Source organism: Balaenoptera musculus, chromosome 5 (genome assembly GCF_009873245.2).
Source record: "Balaenoptera musculus isolate JJ_BM4_2016_0621 chromosome 5, mBalMus1.pri.v3, whole genome shotgun sequence".
NCBI classification, from domain to species: Eukaryota; Metazoa; Chordata; class Mammalia; order Artiodactyla; family Balaenopteridae; genus Balaenoptera; species Balaenoptera musculus.
Window position 1 is genome coordinate 2,908,446 of NC_045789.1, and position 20,890 is coordinate 2,929,335.

General features: G+C 43.7%; 2 protein-coding genes across 6 annotated transcripts in view; one reads left to right on the forward strand and one right to left on the reverse strand.

The window, feature by feature from the left end:
* ETFDH (electron transfer flavoprotein dehydrogenase) overlaps window positions 1-13,071 on the forward strand; it is a 37,362-nt gene extending 24,291 nt beyond the window's left edge. For both annotated transcript variants that reach the window (XM_036853283.1, XM_036853284.1), the window contains exons 7-13: window positions 2,383-2,529; window positions 3,725-3,865; window positions 5,060-5,203; window positions 8,724-8,892; window positions 10,585-10,767; window positions 11,040-11,261; window positions 12,690-13,071. In XM_036853283.1, the coding sequence (XP_036709178.1) occupies window positions 2,383-2,529; window positions 3,725-3,865; window positions 5,060-5,203; window positions 8,724-8,892; window positions 10,585-10,767; window positions 11,040-11,261; window positions 12,690-12,853 (1,170 nt within the window). In that variant the 3' untranslated portion in view covers window positions 12,854-13,071. The remainder of the gene's footprint in view (window positions 1-2,382; window positions 2,530-3,724; window positions 3,866-5,059; window positions 5,204-8,723; window positions 8,893-10,584; window positions 10,768-11,039; window positions 11,262-12,689) is intronic.
* A 337-nt stretch (window positions 13,072-13,408) lies between these two features.
* PPID (peptidylprolyl isomerase D) overlaps window positions 13,409-20,890 on the reverse strand; it is a 29,865-nt gene continuing 22,383 nt past the window's right edge. For all 4 annotated transcript variants that reach the window (XM_036853291.1, XM_036853288.1, XM_036853290.1 and 1 more), the window contains 2 exons: window positions 14,514-14,556; window positions 13,409-13,787 (listed from right to left, as the gene is read on the reverse strand). In XM_036853291.1, coding sequence (XP_036709186.1) covers window positions 13,699-13,787; window positions 14,514-14,556 — 132 coding nt within the window. In that variant the 3' untranslated portion in view covers window positions 13,409-13,698. The remainder of the gene's footprint in view (window positions 13,788-14,513; window positions 14,557-20,890) is intronic.

Below are 20,890 nucleotides of genomic sequence, written 5' to 3' on the forward strand. Positions count from 1 at the left end.
CCCAGCGCCTAGCATACCAACTGGCACACCAGAGGGGCTCAGTTAATATTTCTTGAATCAAAAAGAAAAAGTTGCTGAAAAGAGTAATCCGGAAAATGCAAATTAAAATAGCAGTAAGTTAGCCAGCTCTACACGTAGCAAAACCGTGAAAGGAACAGTTATACTGTCACTAGCTAGAAATAGGAAAAGGGTCTTCTTATACGCTGTGGGTGGAAATGTGAATTGTTCAGGCTTTGGGGAAAGCAATCTGGGAACATCCCGTAAAATAAAAGGAGGTGTGCCCTTTGATTGTACACTGCCACTCCTGGGGACCTAGCTTACAGGAATAAAAGCACCAGTGTTGTAAGGATACATACACAGGGTGTATGTTTTATGACATTGCTTATCATCGCAAATAAACTGGAAACAGTGCGTTGCCCATTGGCAGAATGGCTGGATAACCTACGGTGTTCCCGCACGGACTACTGCCTGCCGCTAAAAAGGAAGATTCGAGCCACACAGTGACTTGGAAAGGTTTCCATGAAATATTATTGTGAGAAAAGTAAGACACAGAAAAGTCTGTATTATATGATGCTACCATTGTGAAATGAATCAGGAACCAAAACAGTTGAGGTGTCTATGTAAATACCTCAGTCCACAGGTGCGTATGTGTATATATTTGGGTAAAACTTGGCATGCTAGGCTGTTAACAGGGTTTATGGACGAGTGAAGTATAGTAAGAGGAAGGAGATGGGAACAAATCCAAAGGTACTGAGCACAGTCACTTATAGGACGTGTGTGCACATGTATGACGTTGGTGAGCTCTGCACAAGAGACACAGAGTTACCAACAAACATGAAAGATGTTCAGACTCTCTAGTGACTGAACGTATGAAATCAGTAGTGAAATAGTTCTTACCACTTAGACCGAAAATATTTTGCATCAAGGATATCAATCTGAGCCATGCTTATAATAGTGAAACAGCCTGGAATAACCTAAACGTCCAGTTATTGAGAGCTGATTGAGAAGGTAGGAATCTATTCAAGTATTAAAAATGAATGCTTAGGACTTCCCTGGTGGTGCAGTGGTTAAGAATCCGCCTGCCAGTGCAGGGGACACGGGTTCGAGCCCTGGTCTGGGAAGATCCCACATGCCATGGAGCAACTAAGCCCGTGCGCCAGAACTACTGAGCCTGTGCTCTAGTGCCTGTGAGCCACAACTACTGAGCCCGCGAGCGACAGCTACTGAGCCTGTGTGCCTAGAGCCCGTGCTCCGCAACAAGAGAAGCCACCGCAGTGAGAAGCCCGCACACTGCAATGAAGAGTAGCCCCCGCTCACCGCAACTAGAGAAAGCCGCGTGCAGCAATGAAGACCCAACGCAGCCAAAAATAAATAAATTATTTATTTAAAAAATGAATGTTTAATTTGGTGTATGTTGCCTTAGGCAAATCACTTTATATTGTATAATGTGAAAAGTTATAAAATGCTTTGTCCGTGTAAACCATTTTTTTGTATGAATGTGGCTGTGTACACACAATACCTGTAAACATATGAATGGAAAAATATCGGGAAATACATATTTCATAAGAGACTCCTTATTATTCTGCATTCCTTTATTCAGGAGCTTTACTGAGTACCTACCATGTGCCAGATATAAGTGCAAAATACAGAGAGCAAAAGAGAGAGAGAAAGACTTTGTAATTGCAGCTTATTTTTTCCCCTTGGAAAAAACACATTCAGTTTTACAGTATGCTGTATATCCAGCAGTAGAGAACAAGTAAAATTAAAGTGGAAAAAGCAAGTAGCTGCAGAGCAAGTTAGGAGGGTCCTGTCTGTGTTAGGAGGATATAAATAGACTCATGTAGGTTTTTCACTCATGGAAATTTCCTGGCATGATTCACAAGAAATCTATTAATAGCGTGTTTTGCTTCAAATCATGGGACTGGAAAATCAGGAACAATGGGGAAATGGCCTTTCACTTCAGAAACGTTGTGTTTTAGTTACGTAAGCTTCAGGTGTCAGCACTATAATCCGCCATCCGTACACCAGACGGTGGTGAGCGCCCCGAGCCTGGCTACCGCCTGTCACCACCCACTTGACCCCCTTCACGCACTCCTCACTGTGCATTCATTTGCAGGTAAGTGTTCGTGGGGGGGTGAGCATGCTTTGTTCGTTTTTTTAATTCATACAAACTTAACCGTTCGATCAATATGACAAAGACACAAGGTACACTGTAAAATTTACGTTAGATTCCACTTACAACAGTACTTAGTTCTGTTACTGAAATCATATATCTGCACCTTCTCTTCTATACCTGAATCGTGGATCAACTCAAAACTGACCAGAATGTGAATATTTTTAAAATCGTCAAACATTGCAAGTTAACGTGTTCCCGTTTCTTAGACGACTTTCGAGCGGGGGCTGGAACTACATGCCAAGGTCACAATTTTTGCAGAGGGATGCCACGGACACCTGGCCAAGCAGCTGTACAGGAGGTTCGACTTGAGGGCCAGCTGCGAGCCCCAGACGTACGGGATCGGCCTCAAGGAGGTACTCGAGTTTGCTGGTGTGACTTTCATGTGAAAAGATGAAGCTTACATTCATTTGTATTGTCGTGTGGTTTATAATATTGATTTAATTTTATAGTTATATTTTTCACTAACCTGAAATGTTCATAATGACTGAGAATATTAGGGATATTTTTCAAGAGGCTGGAGAATATTACTAATCAAATTTCACTATTACCTAAATTGTGTCTGCATGTTCTAGTTGTTTTATCAAATGTTGATTGAAGTAAGTCTTGAATTTGAAAATATTTGTAATATTGATTTTTTTCATGGTAATGCCATCTGCCCTAATAGGATTTGACCTGTTATCCAATGCTCTTTGTAAAATGACCACATCCTACAAGAATTGTTTATTCAAAATTATAACGTAAAGATAATTTAGGTTATGAAATATACACTCAGCCGCAGTATATTGACCTGCAGCCTAAAATTTAATTAGGCTGAGTGTTGTATATTTTCTCAGTTTATCCAAACCTTAGGTCTCTTAGCGTAAAAGTTTCATCATAACTCTTTTGTTAAAAATCTTTTTAGGGTAAAGCTCAGAAAGTTTCAAATTCTATATATAACTAGATTCATTATATTGTGAATAAGGGCTTAATTGTTTTGGTAGACTGTACATAATTCTATGTGATGGCACATAATATCTGATTTTTAGATAATATTTCCTGTGGAAATTGTTGTTTGCAATTTAAAACTTAACCATTCTGAAACAGGATGATCAGTTAGCTTCAGTCGGGGAGAGGGTGGTGCAGGAGGGAGCACACTTTTTTTTTTACTGAAGAATAACATCTGTCCCGTAAAGTAACAGATCCGAAGTGCAGGGCGCAGCTCACGTTCATGAGGCGAACACGCCTGTGTGGCCATCACCCGGGTCAAGGTGTAGGTGGTTCCCAGCACCCCATCTCTTCAGCGGCGTTTCCCACAATCGCATGAACGAATGCCTTACCCGTCTGAGAACTTAATTAATGTCTTACAGAGTTCCTGACCTGTTTCTTTACTCCTGTCATCCTGCTGCAGTTTGATGTCATTTTCTGGGATATTTGAAGCACTTTTTTGTGTGTTTCTCTTATTTCTGCTTTTCAGTTGTAACTTTCATAAATAAGGCATAAAACTTAGCAAGTTTTATACATGTGGTGACATAAAACATCTAAATAATACTCTAGGACTTTTTTTTTAAGTTATGGATTATCGATGAGAAGAAGTGGAAACCCGGGAGAGTCGATCACACTGTCGGCTGGCCCCTGGACAGACACACGTATGGGGGCTCTTTCCTCTATCACCTGAATGAAGGGGAGCCCCTCGTAGCGCTCGGCTTCGTGGTAAGTTACACTCCGTGATGGGAAGTTCCACTCTGAGAGCCACTGGGTCTTCGGTGTCACAGAACCAGGGCTTTGCATCTGGAGAATGTAAAAGGCTTCTCATTTAAAGCTTCCTCTCTGCTTTTATCCACATCTGAAGTGCTTATGGCCACTGTAGACAGTGGTCTGCTTCAGCTCACGTAGCTGTAGTACCGTAGCTGCTACACGCCAGGCCCTGTGCTGGATGCTTCCCTGGGAATCCTGGTCCGTAAAAATCCTGTGAAGTTGGTCTAGCGTTATTTTACTGGTGGGAAACCTGAAGTCCAGACAAGCTAAACAGCCTTCCCAGACACACGCACTAAGTGACAGAGGCAGGATTCATGCCCGAACCTGTCTGACCTGAAGCCCGTGTCCACTGTGGCACGCCACTGCAGGAAGTGCGGTCCGCACTGGGTTTGAACCTCTAACGAAGACAGGACCATTTCCTCCCTTTTGGTTGCTTAAACATCTTTACAGTAAATTACATCTTGAACATTACAAGGAATGGAAAAGTGATATGAGTTACTGCACCTTGCAGTTGCGGCTTTATACTTCAAGGTCATGATTAGACTTGTATATGACACGTTGTTAAATGTATGCATTATTGTTGTGTTCGGTGCATCACTGCGATTTAGTTTTTATAGTGACTTAATCTTTTCAAAGCAAAAAAGGTTTGGTTATTAATTTCAGCATTTTGGTAAAACTCTAATCTCTAATGTTTTTCACCTTCTTTTTTTGTAAGTGCGATTACATTCTTTTTCTTCATTTTTGCCTCAGTAGTACTGCATCGAGCTTATTAGTTTATTTCTGGAGTTGGTATTGAGAAATGAATGATAAATTTTTACAACTCCTTTTGTAGAAACATAATGTGCAACACTTACCTACAAATATTTTTCTAATTTGGACTTTGATTTACAAAGCACAATGATTTATTAATACGTTCTAAATGTTTTCAAGTTCTGCCAATTATAAACACATGGCATCCTTTTGTTTACCCTTTCTTTTCCAAACAGATTTTATTGGGTTACTTATTTAAATTTGGGTCATTGCGTACATTTCTCCAAGTACTTTGAGTACAAGCAATTTAATGTACATGTTCTCTGGTAAATATTGCTCACATTTCAGCCTGATATAATTTGAAATAACAATGTCTAATTTAAATATAAACATTTTAAGGTTGGTCTAGACTATCAAAATCCGTACCTAAGTCCATTTAGAGAGTTCCAGAGGTGGAAACACCACCCCAGCATCCAGCCGACGTTGGAAGGTGGGAAAAGGATTGCATACGGAGCCAGAGCCCTCAATGAAGGTGGCTTTCAGGTAACACTTCCCGCGTTTTTAATCCTTATTTCTGTATTATAAATTCAACGTTGAAACATAAGGTAACAACTTTAGATAAAGGATAGAAGATTATCTCAGGAAGAAAATTTAAGTAACTAAGCAAAGCACCCTAGTATTTATAAAACTGTACCACACCAGAGTTCAATGACACCATGAATTTAGTTTTAAGGATATATTGATTTCTAGAGAAAAATTCATCGGCTTTTTTGTTTATTGGTTTGTCTTTAACCAGAGTATTTAAACTATGTGATCCAAGATCTTTTCCTTTATTCCTTTGCTGCCAGGAAACTCAAGGACAGATGTAGTTTTCAGCAAAGGTAATTAATTAATCTCAACTACCTGGTGTCACCCATGCCCTTCAGGTGGCCTCTCTTAAGTTTTTACCCTTAATTGTCCTATTTTAGTATATGTTCAAAATAAATACTATCGAGTGCAGTTAATTTATTAAGTATTTAGTTATTAAACAAATAATTTTTTAAGTATTTAGTTATTAAACAATGAAACAAGAGCTAGATGGCTAACTATGATAAAAGCTATTAGAACTGTTTTGGAAATAGTATTAGACAGGTAAGATGATCTAAAAGTCAGCTCTAAAACTTATACCAAACGGTTTGGTCAAGTTATTTAACTCCTCGGGCGTTAAGGGATCATCTGTAAAATAAAGATGATCCCTTCTGTCTCTAATATTCTAGGAATCTAGAACTATTGATATTTTAGAAATCTGGTATCTTTTTGTTTTTAATCTGCTGTAAAAGTAACAAACAGATCATAGAAGATTGGGGAGAATAGTTGACTTAACCTTTAAAGTGAAGTTCTAAATACATTCATAAAGTCAAGTAAAATCACAGCTAAATTATGAATGTCATCACTAGAACCCTAAAATAACACTGTTCCTAAGTTCCGTTGCTGTGGGGTTACCTCTCATGAGGTTGTTTTTATTTCTGGAGCAGTTATTCGTTTGCAGTAATATTTGCTAAATTTCCTATGTTCAAGCCCATTAAGCTTTTCTGAATAATGTGCATAATACCTATTGCCAGCCTAATTCTACTCTCTAGCTTACAGTGTAAAGGCTTCTGTATATTCAGTGGTACGTGCAGACTCGTGTTCATGACACCTGCCTCGTGTGCTTCAGCATCTCACATGATCTTTAGATGAGCAGGAAGAGATGACCCCACACACACAATACACTTCTTACCTAAATTTTCTGATTTAATTAGTCAAAGATTCAGAAACTTACTGCCATTCAGTTTTTGAAGACCCTTCAGAGACAAAAATTTGGAACATCCAATTTTATTTTGCGCTAACAAGTATTACATGACTTTTTATTTCTCTTTCTTCAGTCTGTACCAAAGCTCCCCTTTCCTGGTGGGTTTCTAGTATTTAACCCCTGTGTTTCTTGGGGGGGGGGGTTTCTTTTTTTTCTTCTAGTGCAGGGAAGTGTAATTTTGTTTTGGAACAGAAATAGCTTAGGTTACAGAAAAGTCCTAGGAAAAGGAAGTTATGAGACTGATGTTACCAATTGTCAGGTGGAAGGGTAAAATCTGTTACTGTAGAACTACTCCAGGCCATACCCATCTTCTTCAGTGATATGGCCTGGTTCCTCATTTTAACCCCCGTTTTCTTATTTGTTTGTTTTTTAAATTTATTTTATTTACTTTTGGCTGCCTTGGTTCTCCGTTGCTGTGCGCGGGGCTTTCTCTAGTTGCGGTGAGCAGGGGCCACTCCACACTGCAGTGCGCGGGCCTCCCATTGCGGTGGGTGGCCTCTCCCACTGTGGAGCACGGGTTCTAGGTGCGCGGGCTCAGTAGTTGTGGCGCACAGGCTTAGTTGCTCCGCGGCATGTGGGCTTTTCCTGGACCAGGGCTCGATCCCATGTCCCCTGCATTGGCAGGCGGATTCTTAACCACTGCGCCACCAGGGAAGCCCTAACCCCCGTTTCATGGAAGTCCCAGAATACATCTCTCTGTACGACTTTTCCTGGGTCCCCCACATCCTTAACAGGATGTCCAGCTGCCCACACAGGGTAGGATCCTCCCAGAACTGAAAAACACACATTTCCCTTGGGCCATAACATTTTTTATTCTTAGGACTTAAGCGCCCATTGGGAAGAATTTGCACTAGCGATCCGTGTCCTCTTATTAAACGTCAGTCTTCTGGCTCCTGAATCAGACTTAGGATTAGCAGGGCCACAGCCTGATGAGAGGAGCATTGCCATGATCCAGGTTCCTAACCGTTACCTCTGTTTGCAGCTCCTGGCATTCCAGAAAGCCCTTCCCCCTGTTGTCTGCTCTGCGGCCCGATTTCACGCTCTCTTATCTGCGTGGTTCTGATGCTGAGTTTGGTTGGAGAACAGCAGTCACACCTGGGCCCGCCTTCTTGTGCCAGCATTGCTTTTGCTTCTCACCGCCCCTCCCTCGCAGTTAGAACTCTGTAATCACGGGAGCGCGGCCACAGCCCCTCGGCGTGGCGGCTGACGGTGGCGGGCTCCCCGTTGACCTCCTCTCCTTAGGGTCCCTCTCAGCCCATCGGCCAGACTGTCACCACCCACCACTTTCTCAACAAAGACCCGTGGCTACTGTAGGGAGCCTCCAGGAGGAAAGAGCAACTCCACGGCTCTCTTTCCTTCCTTTCCACTCCGCAGATGACGGTACCGTCTCCTTTCCACTCCGCAGATGACGGTACCGTCTCCTTTCCACTCCGCAGGTGACGGTGCCGTCTCCTTTCCACTCCGCAGGTGACGGTGCCGTCTCCTTTCCACTCCGTAGGTGACGGTGCCGTCTCCTTTCCACTCCGTAGGTGACGGTACCGTCTCCTGAGGGGGGCAGTCTGTAACTTAGCTGCTGCATCGTGGGGCTAAACCAAAACCGTCACCCACCCTTTAGTACGTTGTTTTCCGTCAGAAGTATATACTGAGGCCCAAACAACCATCTTAAAGTTTATTTTGGAAATTCAGTTTGTTCTTAGGTTAATTAAAATATATTATTTAAGGTAGTGGCTAATTGTGGTGATGCCATGATTAGAACCTAGGTTTCCCTCCCTGGACATCAAGGTAAAACAAGGAGGTATGAAGAGTTAAGATAACATCCTTTGTAAATCATGTGTTACCCACAATGCGTGTAAAAGCAGGTCACAATTTAGATAACAGTCGTTCAGGTTCAGAGAGTATTTTTAATTATGACATAGATATGTATAAATAAAAACATCTTATTTAAATGTTAATGCTCTGGTCTTAACATCTGTCTCATGTAGGGAAGTCATGGGGAGGGAGGTGGAAAAAGTCTTAACAGAAAAAGAGCAATAGTTCTGATCCTCGTTTTTAGAGGAGGAGAAAAACTGCCCTGGCTCTGATTTCTCTCTTCACTCGTATTCATTTTCGTGTAAATTTTTTTTTTTTTTTCGGTTTTTCCCTACAGCTTTCAAAGAGGCTGTAATTTGGTGTATTCGGTTCTGTTTGTTTAATTTGAACTAACAGATGCACCTTGACTGTTTCTCTCCTCAGTCTATACCAAAACTCACCTTTCCTGGGGGCTTACTAATTGGTTGTAGCCCTGGTTTCATGAATGTTCCCAAGATCAAAGGGACCCACACAGCAATGAAAAGTGGGATTTTGGCAGCAGAATCTATCTTTAATCAACTAACGAGTGAGACTCTCCAATCAAAGACGATAGGTAAGCACTTCCACTTATTCTCAGGTTCTCCACGGGGACGTTTAGAAAGAAGCTGTGTAAACACACACTCGGCGTACAGACAGAGGACGACAGTGGATAGAGTTAGGAGTCTCGGCGGTCTGGTACGTTGACTGTGTCGGGCATCGAAAGATACCTCGTGTGACTGTCGCTCTGCACACAGCGCCGAGATGCCGGCTGGGCCAAGCGCACGGCAGCCTGCGCGCCGTCAGGGAGGGTTTGACGGCCGTCACGTGCCGTCTCAGGAATGGCAGGCAGAGCGGCCCGAGGTGTCCCGCCCCCTGGAGACAAGTTCCACGTGAGGGTCCCGCCTCGCATCGCACAGGCCCAGGCGGGCCCTCGCGGGCGCCCCCCGACCTTCACTGCAGGGCAGGCAGCGGACGCGCCTCGGCCTCCACCCCCGTCACCCTCCGTCGCGGACGCGCTTCCTGGGTCCCAGGGGCCGCCGGCTGGCGGCCGGCCCTGAGCTCCCCGCACCTCGGCTCGGCTCGCTCTCCGGGGGCCTCGCGTGGACCTCGCCGGTGAATCGGCACCGCGCGCGCGCGCACACAGGCGCACGGCACTCTGCCGGCCCCGCTGCCCGCGCTGCTGCCTCCCCGGTGTGCTCCGCCTTCCGCCCGGCTCACCGTCTAACGTGCTCGCCGGTCAACCGCGCCGCCTCGGGCGGAGCACTCCTCCGGAGCAGGGCCTTCGCTCCCTGTGGCCACAAGCCCCAGCAGCAAGCCCGCAGATACCCGACGGACAAGCCGTGTGCCTTAGGGTCGGGTGACGCGCTCCTCCAGGTAGCCTGTACCTTCAGGTGTGCTCGGAGACGGGGGCCTGCGGGGGAGCAGGAGGGACCTCGGGGGCCAGAAGAGGCAGGGCCGGTGCCTCGGAGCTCCTCGCCGAGCCCGCGTCCCGGCGCATGTCGGGCCGGAGCAGGCAGGTCACCGGCACCAGGAGGAGGGAGGTCACGGGAACCAAGACGTCCTGGTAGAGATCAAGTGCAGGGCCCCAAGCTCTAGGTGCTGCCACCTCCTAGGGCCGCCACAACCGAGCACCACGAACTGGGCAGCTTTAACCGGGAAGGTATTCGGAGTTCCGCAGGCGAGCACCTCACAGCTGTGTCCAAGTCTCCAGCTTCCGGGGGCCCCGGGCTCCTGGCAGAGCGCTGCCAGCCCCTGCCTTGTCTTCTGTGTCCACGTGGCATCCTTACAGGACGCCAGTCACTGGACCAAGGGTCCAGGCCGCTCCAGCATGCCCTCATCTTAACTCGCTATACCGGCAGCGACCCTCTTCTGACCAATTCTGAGACAACTAGGGATCAGGACTTCAGAATACCTTTCTGGGCGGTCACGGTTCAGCCCGTAACAGGTAGAAGTGTTTCAGTGATCAGCTCCATAGGTAGCATAAACTCTCTTAGCTTCCTTTTCAGGTTCACTGAATTTTGAAACTAATTTTCCATGCTACCAGTATGGCCTTACTGCCTATTAACAACCTATCAAATGGGTATCTTTTTGGAAGATGTCAGCAGTTATACATAAAACGTTCTTCAAGTGTGGTCTCATATGACCACCTGCTTTTTATAACTATGTAAAAGTCATCTGTTACTTCAGTAGCAAAGCACCTTGACGATTAAGTGTTTTATACTCCTTGAGGCAATTTCACTTAACATTTCATGTTCTTCATAAAAAGGACTTGATGTAACCGAGTATGAGGACAATTTGAAGAAATCATGGGTGTGGAAAGAGCTATATGCCATCAGGAACGTCAGACCGTCCTGCCACGGCGTCCTGGGTGTGTACGGAGGGATGATTTACACTGGAATCTTCTACTGGATATTCAGAGGGATGGAGCCCTGGACCCTAAAACATAAAGGTAATTCCGGCCTGAGTATGAACGTTAGTCCTTAGGAAACGGGATCCAGTAAGTAGGGGAAAAGGTGACCTTTTACACTTCACTGTTTTAAACTTGCTTTCTTAGAGAAATGATGAATTCAGTATCTTTAGGAGAACAGGGTATCATTGTTGAAAGAGGGCTAAAGTCTTAATTCTTCAGTATAATATTTACAGGCTTTTATTAAAATGTCTAAGGAAGTACTTTAGAATTAGATACATTTTTACTAAAAACCTTCCTCAAAACTTGGGAAGGTTCTGACTCCGATCAGCTCAAGCCAGCCAAGGACTGCACACCTATTGAGTATCCAAAACCAGATGGGCAGATCAGTTTTGACCTTCTGTCATCCGTGGCTCTGAGTGGCACCAACCATGAACATGACCAGCCGGCACATCTGACCTTGAAAGATGACAGTGTACCTGTAAACAGAAACCTGACCATATACGACGGGCCCGAGCAGCGGTTCTGCCCTGCAGGTCAGTATGCGCGTTTCCATCCACTGCTGAAACGTCAATAGGAGGATATGCTTGAAACACGTTAGAAATAGGCTTCCGTTTTTTTAAAGAAATTTCTCCTTGTATTGCTTTCCACTCTGAAATTGTAAATGACTCCCATCTCCAGCTTCCTTTCGGAAACTCATTCTTCTTATGTTTCTACTCTAATGCTAGGGCAGTAGGGATTTCTCGTTAAGCCTAATTCAGATGGCATTTCTCAAAAGCAACCTTTCTCTGTTTACCCTCAGCGCAAGGTTAAGGGTTACGGGGAAAAGCACCAAACACCTCTTTCCATGTTCACGTGACTTAAAAAAAAATCATTTCTGTCACGGCTGCTCCTGTCTGTATATACGTATGCTCACGTACACACACACATATACATTATATATGTGTACACAGCCTAGAATACTAGATTTTGGCCACATGCAGCTCAGGGAAATGGTCCCGGACTTTAAATCCATCACGGATACTGTATCTTCCAGTGCTGAGCTTTCACCTAGAATTACAGTAGGAACTGGGTCTCGAGTGCTGGTAGAACGGCATCCAGCTGTGTGAAAATCAGACATTCTGGACAGGACCTAGAACATTCGCTCTGTGAGGGAGGGGCCTGGACCGTCTCGTGACTTTATCTTTTAACCATCTCTGTCATCCCGCTGGGTTGTAAGCTGAGGGTAAGGGCTGACCTAATTTGTCTGTGCAGTCGTGGCGCACATGTATACGGGCAGATCTCATTTTATTGCACCTGGGAGATACTGCTTTTTTTGCAAATCAAAGGTCCCTGGCAACCCCGCGTTGAAGAAGCCTACTGGCGCCATTCTTCCAACATTTGCTCACTCCATGTGTCACATGTGGTAATTCTTGCAAAATTTCAAACTTTCTCATTATTATATTTGATATTGTGCTCAGTGATCTCTGACGTTAGTACTGTGACTCGCTGAAGGCTCAGATAGCATTTTTAGCAATGAAGTGTATTTTAAGTAAGGCATGTACATTGTTTTTTAGACATAATGCTGTTATTGCATGCTTCACAGACTGCAAAGTAGCGTAAATATAACTGTTACATATGCACTGGCAACCAAAAAATTCACATGACTTGCTCTATGGTGATAATTCACTTTATTGCGGCGTCTGGGTCTCTGAAGTACGTCCATATGTAACATCACGCCCAAAAACTGCTCAACCTCGAGTTCCCTTGTTGGTGACGCCAACTCAACCACATGCTGCTGTACCTTCTGCTTCTGTCATTGTTAATGTATACAGCAGCAGATGCACACACCCAGACCTCTGTGATATTCTGTGGGTAAACATTCAGTCCACAAACCCGGAGGGTTTCTGTGGCTAATTTCTCCAGGACTTTAGCCTCTGCTTTAAAGGCAGCTACTGCACGGAGTTGCCTGTGTTTCCTTACAGGAGTTTATGAATTTGTACCCTTGGAACAAGGTGATGGATTTCGGCTACAGATAAATGCTCAGAACTGTGTGCACTGTAAAACATGTGATATTAAGGATCCAAGTCAGAATATTAACTGGGTGGTGCCCGAAGGTGGTGGAGGCCCAGCATACAACGGAATGTAAACTGCAGCCGGCTTCACCTGCGCCAGTCTCTCTAAAACGGACGGCAAGTTAACTTCAAATGTTTGGAAGTTCACAGGTGTCAAAAAAGCTTAAATATATTTTTGATCAGAATGTTCATAAAATAATTATCAGTGAAATAATTTTATACTGTACCTAAAACTGTCCCATAAAAAATTATGAACCTCTCTCTTAAATAAAATGTTATAAGTGATGCAGCATCTCCTTCTCTCTCCAAGTCTTGTGAGATTCGGAACACTACTGGCACTGCTGGCCTCCAGTGTACATTTGACTCATCAGGCTCAGCACTTCTGGTGAAGGGTATCTCCTAGACCAGAGGTTGGCGTCCGGCCCACCACTCTTCTTACGCAGTTTTACTGGAACATAGCAGTGCCTCCTGGTTTACACACTGTCGACGGGGGCTTCTGAGCTGCAAGTGCAGAACTGAGTAGCTGTGACAGACTGTAACGTCTACCTGACCCTTTAGAGACGTCTGCCAGCCGTGCACACACGTCACAGAGAGATGCATCAAAGAACTGAGAAAAACAACACACATACTTAAGTTTTCATCTGTTTATTCAAACAAGATGTGTCTAGGAGTTTAAAATACAGTGGACACCATTATCCTCTGTAATGCAGAGAGCCATTTAAAATGAGTTCAACTTCACCATATTTTGTAATACTGGTCTATTAAGAGTGAATCCCTACCTGTATTCCTAGACTGCAAACAATGGGAACTGAAGTCTCAGAGGGAACACATTAGGGATCACACATACTAGACAAGACCCTTCAATTGTCTTACTCGCTTTATACAATCAATGCATACTTAAGCAAAACTGAATTCCTTATTAAGCAAACATTTTTGCATAAGCTGCCTTCTCTTTATCTTTCTGTGCCTTTATCTTTTGCTTGACTTTGCGCAATTCCGCCTGGATAGCTGCAAAATAAATATGTAATATGAGTTATTTCTCAAAACATCCAAAAAATTAGGCTGACCAGCAAACTGATGCTTCAGTATGATAAAAAATGATAAAACTCTTCAAAGAGTAACCGAGCCCTATTAACAGAGTATTTATTTGGAGAAAGTGGCCACACAAACATAAGAACCACAAAGCACAATTTCAGGAGACTGTCCGCCGAGAAAACTAACTGAATCACACGCAGATGCGCCTTCTCCCTTCCATCAGAGGGGACCCCACTGAAGTGCCTCCCCAAAGACCTATTTCCAAATCTAGACCTAGAATCACCATATGTACTTGGTTTATTTGAAAAACAGGCTTATTTTTGTCACAGCTTTCCAAAACTTTCCTAAAACATATTCAGTAGCTAGAATACTTAGGTCATGGCCACGTTCAGCTTAAGAAATGGTCCCAAACACTAAATTCGCCCTAAATACTGTGTCTTCTAATGCTGCTCTTCCATCTAGAATTACAGGACAGCAGAGCAAACAGTCTTCAGACACGTGGAAAGCGGCTGGAGTGTAAGCTGAAGGCAGGGACCCTGACGTGTGCTTTCTGCAGCATGACTGGAGCCTGGCCTGTAGCAGGCGTGCTGCAGTATCTGCTGGACAAATCAACCTCTACGTGGCAAAGGGTATGCTGGTTCATGAGGATAAATTCTTAAGGGACAGAATGAACTTCCACTATAGAAACTGCCAACTTACCTTTATCCTCTGGTGCTATCTCCTGAGCTTTCTTAAGATCAGCCTTTAATTGGAAAAAAAAACATTTAAAGAAATATTAGGTTATGAGTTATGAAAGTGGTTTTTCTTTTAATTAAAATTTAAAACAGAGAGGAGCTTCAAGATGACGGAAGCGTAAGACGCAGAGATCACCTTCCTCGCCACAAATACATCAGAAATACATCTACACGTGGAACTGCTCCTACAGAAAACCCACTGAACGCTGGCAGAAGACCTCAGACCTCCCAAGAGGCAAGAAACTCCCCACGTACCTGGGGAGGGCAAAAGAAAAAAGAAAAAACAGAGACAAAAGAATAGGGACGGGGCCCGCACCAAAGGGAGGGAGCCGTGAAGGAGGAAAGGTGTCCACACACCAGGAGCCCCTTCGCGGGCGGAGACTGCGGGTGGCGGAGGGGGGAGCTTCGGAGCCACGGAGGAGAGCGCAGCCACAGGGGTGCGGAGGGCAAAGCGGAGAGATTCCCGCACGGAGGATCGGTGCCGAGCAGCACTCACCAGCCTGAGAGGCTTGTCTGCTCCCCCGCCGGGGCGGGCGGGGCTGGGAGCTGAGGCTCTGGCTGCGGTCGGATCGCAGGGAGAGGACTGGGGTTGGCGGCGTGAACACAGCCTGAAGGGGCTAGTGCACCACAGCTAGCCGGGAGGGAGTCTGGGAAAAGGTCTGCAGCTGCCGAAGAGGCAAGAGACTTTTTCTTACCTCTTTGTTTCCTGGTGCGCGAGGAGAGGGGATTCAGAGCGCCGCCTAAACGAGCTCCAGAGGCGGGTGCGAGCCGCGGCTATCAGCGCGGACCCCAGAGACGGGCATGAGACGCTAAGGCTGCTGCTGCCGCCACCAAGAAGCCTGTGTGCGAGCACAGGTCACTCTCCACACCGCCCCTCCCGGGAGCCTGTGCAGCCCGCCACGGCCAGGCTCCCGTGATCCGGGGACAACTTCCCCGGGAGGACGCACGGCGCACCTCGGGCTGCTGCAACGTCACGACGCCTCTGACGCCGCAGGCTCGCCCCGCCTCCTCCGTACGGCTCCCTCCCCCCGCCTGAGTGAGCCAGAGCCCCCGAAGCAGCTGCTCCTTTAACCCCGTCCTGTCTGGGCGGGGAACAGACGCCCTCAGGCGACCTACACGCAGAGGCGGGTCCACATCCAAAGCTGAACCCCGGGAGCTGTGAGAACAGAGAAGAGAAAGGGAAACCTCTCCCAGCAGCCTCAGGAGCAACGGATTAAATCTCCACAAACAACTTGATGTGCCTGCATCTGTGGAATACCTGAACAGACAACAAATCATCCCAAATTGAGGAGGTGGACTTTGCAAGCAAAGATATATATTTTTTTTCCCCTTTTTCTCTTTTTCTGAGTGTGTATGTGTAGGCTTCTGTGTGTGATTTTCTCTGTATAGCTTTGCTTTTACCATTTGTCCTAGGGTTCTGTCTGTCCGTTTTTTTTTATTATTATTACTTACAAAAATTTTTTTCTTAATATTTTCTATTTTTTATTCTAATAACTTTATTTTATTTTATTTTACTTTATTTTATTTTATTTTACCTTTTCTTTCTTTCTTTCTTTTTTTTTCTCCCTTTTATTCTGAGCCGTGTGGATAACAGGCTCTTGGTGCTCCAGCCAGGCGTCAGGGCTGTGCCTCTGAGGTGGGAGAGCCAAGTTCAGGACACTGGTCCACAAGAAACCTCCCAGCTCCACGTAATATCAAACCAAAAATCTCCCAGAGATCTCCATCTCAACGCCAAGACCCAGCTCCACTCAACGACCAGCAAGCTACAGTGCTGCACACCCTATGCCAAACAACTAGCAAGACAGGAACAAAACCACACCCATTAGCAGAGAGGCTGCCTGAAATTATAATAAGGCCACAAACACCCCAAAACACACCACCAGACGTGGACGTGCCCACCAGAAAGACAAGATCCAGCCTCATCCACCAGAGCACAGGCACTAGTCCCCTCCACCAGGAAGCCTACACAACCCACTGAACCAACCTTAGCCACTGGGGACAGATACCAAAAACAATGGCAACTACAAACCTGTAGCCTGCGAAAGGAGACCGAAAACACAGTAAGTGAAGCAAAATGAAAAAAACCAAGAAACACACAGCAGATGAAGGGGCGAGGTAAAAACCCAGCAGACCAAACAAATGAAGAGGAAATAGGCAGTCTACCTGAAATAGAATTCAGAATAATGATAGTAAAGATGGTCCAAAATCTTGGAAACAGAATGGAGAAAATACAAGAAATGTTTAACAAGGACCTAGAAGAACTAAAGAGCAAACAGTGATGAACCACACAATAAATGAAATTAATTCTCTAGAAGGGATCAATAGCAGAATAACTGAGGCAGAAGAACGGGTAAGTGACCTGGAAGATAAAATACTGGAAATAACTACCGCAGAGCAGAATAAAAAAAGAATGAAAAGAATTGAGGACAGTCTCGGAGACCTCTGGGACAACATTAAATGCACCAACATTCGCATTATAGGGGTCCCAGAAGAAGAAGAGAAAAAGCAAGGGACTGAGAAAATATTTAAAGAGATTATAGTTGAAAACTTCCCTAATATGGGAAAGGAAATAGTTAATCAAGTCCAGGAAGCACAGAGAGTCCCATACAGGACATATCCAAGGAGAAACACGCCAAGACACATATTAATCAAACTATCAAAAATTAAATAAAAAGAACAAATATTAAAAGCAGCAAGGGAAAAACAACAAATAACACACAAGGGGATCCCCATAAGGTTAACAGCTGATCTTTCAGCAGAAACTCTGCTAGTCAGAAGGGAGTGGCAGGACATATTTAAAATGATGAAGGAGAAAAACCTACAACCAAGATTACGCTAACCAGTAAGGATCTCATTCAGATTCGATGGAGAAATTAAAACATTTACGCACAAGCAAAAGCTAAGAGAATTCAGCACCACCAAACCAGCTTTACAACAAATGCTAAAGGAACTTCTCTAGGCAGGAAATACAGGAGAAGGAAAAGATCTACAATAATAAACCCAAAACAATTAAGAAAATGGTAATAGGAACATACATATCGATAATTACCTTAAATGTAAATGGATTAAATGCTCCAACCAAAAGACACAGACTGGCTGAATGGATAGAAAAACAAGACCCGTATATATGCTGTCTACAAGAGACCCACGTCAGACCTAGGGACACATACAGACTGAAAGTGAGGGGATGGAAAAAGATACTCCATGCAAATGGAAATCAAAAGAAAGCTGGAGTAGCAATTCTCATATAAGACAAAATAGACTTTAAAACAAAGAATATTACAAGAGACAAAGAAGGACACTACATACTCATCAAGGGATCAATCCAAGAAGAAGATATAACAATTGTAAATATTTATGCACCCAACATAGGAGCACCTCAATACATAAGGCAAATACTAACAGCCATAAAAGGGGAAATCGACAGTAACACAATCATAGTAGGGGACTTTAACGCCCCACTTTCACCAATGGACATATCATCCAAAATGAAAATAAATAAGGAAACACAAGCTTTAAATGATACATGAAACAAGATGGACTTAATTGATATTTATAGGACATTCCACCCAAAAACAACAGAATACACGTTCTTCTCAAGTGCTCATGGAACATTCTCCAGAATAGATCACATCTTGGGTCACAAATCAAGCCTTGGTAAATTTAAGAAAACTGAAATCATATCAAGTATCTTTTCCAACCATAACGCTATGAGACTAGATATCAATTACAGGAAAAAAATCTGTAAGAAATACAAACATATGGAGGCTAAACAATATGCTACTAAATAACCAAGAGATCACTGAAGAAATCAAAGAGGAAATCAAAAAATACCTAGAAACAAACGACAATGAAAACATGACGATCCAAAACCTATAGGAGGCAGCAAAAGCAGTTCTAAGAGGGAAGTTTATAGCAATACAAACCTACCTCAAGAGACAAGAAACACCTCAAATAAACAACCTAACCTTACACGTACAGCAATTAGAGAAAGAAAAACAAAAAAACCCCAAAGTTAGCATTAGGAAAGAAATCATAAAGATCAGATAGGAAATAGATGAAAAAGAAATGGAGGAAACGATAGCCAAGATCAATAAAACTAAAAGTTGATTCTTTGAGAAAAGAAAATTGATAAACCATTAGCCAGACTTATCAAAAGAAAAAAAAAAGGGAGAAGACTCAAATCAATAGAATTAGAAATGAAAAATAAGAAGTAACAACTGACACTGCAGAAATACAAAGGATCATGAGAGATTACTACAAGCAAGTGTATGCCAATAAAATGGACAACCTGGAAGAAATGGACAAATTCTTAGAAATGCACAACCTTCCGAGACCGAACCAGGAAGAAACAGAAAATATCTACAGACCAATCACAAGCACTGAAATTGAAACTGTGATTAAAAATCTTCCAACAAACAAAAGCCCAGGACCAGATGGCTTCCCAGGCGAATTCTATGAAACATTTAGAGAAGAGCTAACACCTGTCCTTCTCAAAACCTTCCAAAATATAGCAGAGGGAGGAACACTCCCAAACTCATTCTGCGAGGCCACCATCACCCTGATACCAAAACCAGACAAAGATGTCACAAAGAAAGAAAACTACAGGCCAATATCACTGATGAACACAGATGCAAAAATCCTCAACAAAACAGTAGCAAACAGAATCCAACAGCACATTAAAAGGATCATACACTATGATCAAGTGGGGTTTATCCCAGGGATGGAAGGATTCTTCAATATATGCAAATCAATCAATGTGATACACCATATTAACAAATTCAAGGAGAAAAAGCATATGATCATCTCAATAGATGCAGAGAAAACTCTCGACAAAATTAAACACCCGGGTTTCCCTGGTGGCGCAGTGGTTGAGAATCTGCCTGCCAATGCAGGGGACACGGGTTCGAGCCCTGACCTGGGAAGATCCCACATGCCGCGGAGCAACTGGGCCCGTGAGCCACAATTACTGAGCCTGCGCATCTGGAGCCTGTGCTCCGCAACAAGAGAGGCCGCGATAGTGAGAGGCCCGTGCACCGCGATGAAAAGTGGCCCCCGCTCGCCGCAACTAGAGAAAGCCCTCGCACAGAAACGAAGACCCAACACAGCCATAAATAAATAAAATAAATAAATAAATAAAGGGAGTTCATTTAAAAAAAAAAAAAAAATTAAACACCCATTTATGATAAAAACCCTCCAGAAAGTAGGCATAGAGGGAACCTTCCTCAACATAGTAAAGGCCATATATGACAAACCCACAGCCAACATTGTCCTCAATGGTGAAAAACTGAAACCATTTCCACTGAGATCAGGAGCAAGACAAGGTTGCCCACTCTCACCACTATTATTCAACATAGTTTTGGAAGTTTTAGCCACAGCAATCAGAGAAGAAAAAGAAATAATAGGAATCCAAACTGGAAAAGAAGTAAAGCTGTCACTATTTGCAGATGGCATGATACTATACATAGAGAATCCTAAAGATGCTACCAGAAAACTACTAGAACTAATCAATGAATCTGGTAAAGTAGCAGGATACAAAATTAATGCACAGAGGTGTCTTGCATTCCTATACACTAATGATGAAAAATCTGAAAGAGAAATTAAGGAAACACTCCCATTTACCACTGCAACAAAAAGAATAAAATATCTAGGAACAAATCTACCTAAGGAGACAAAAGACCGCATGTATGCAGGAAATTGTAAGACACTGATGAAAGAAACTAAAGATGATACAAACAGATGGAGAGATATATACCATGTTCTTGGATTGGAAAAATCAACATTGTGAAAATGACTCTACTACCCAAAGCAATCTACAGATTCAATGCAATCCCTATCAAACTACCACTGGCATTTTTCACAGAACTAGAACAAAAAATTTCACAATTTGTATGGAAACACAAAAGACCCCGAATAGCCAAAGCAATCTTGAGAAAGAAAAATGGAGCTGGAGAAATCAGGCTCCCTGACTTCAGACTATAGTACAAAGCTACAGTAATCAAGACAGTATGGTACTGGCACAGAAACAGAAATATAGATCAATGGAACAGGATAGAAAGCCCAGAGATAAACCCATGCACATATGGTCACCTTATCTTTGATAAAGGAGGCAAGAATATACAGTGGAGAAAAGACAGCCTCTTCAATAAGTGGTGCTGGGAAACCTGGATAGCTACATGTAAAAGAATGAAATTAGAACACTCCCTAACACCATACACAAAAATAAACTCAAAATGGATTAAAGACCTAAATGTAAGGCCAGACAACATCAAACTCTTAGAGGAAAACATAGGCAGAACACTCTATAACATAAATCACAGCAAGATTCTTTTTGACCCACCT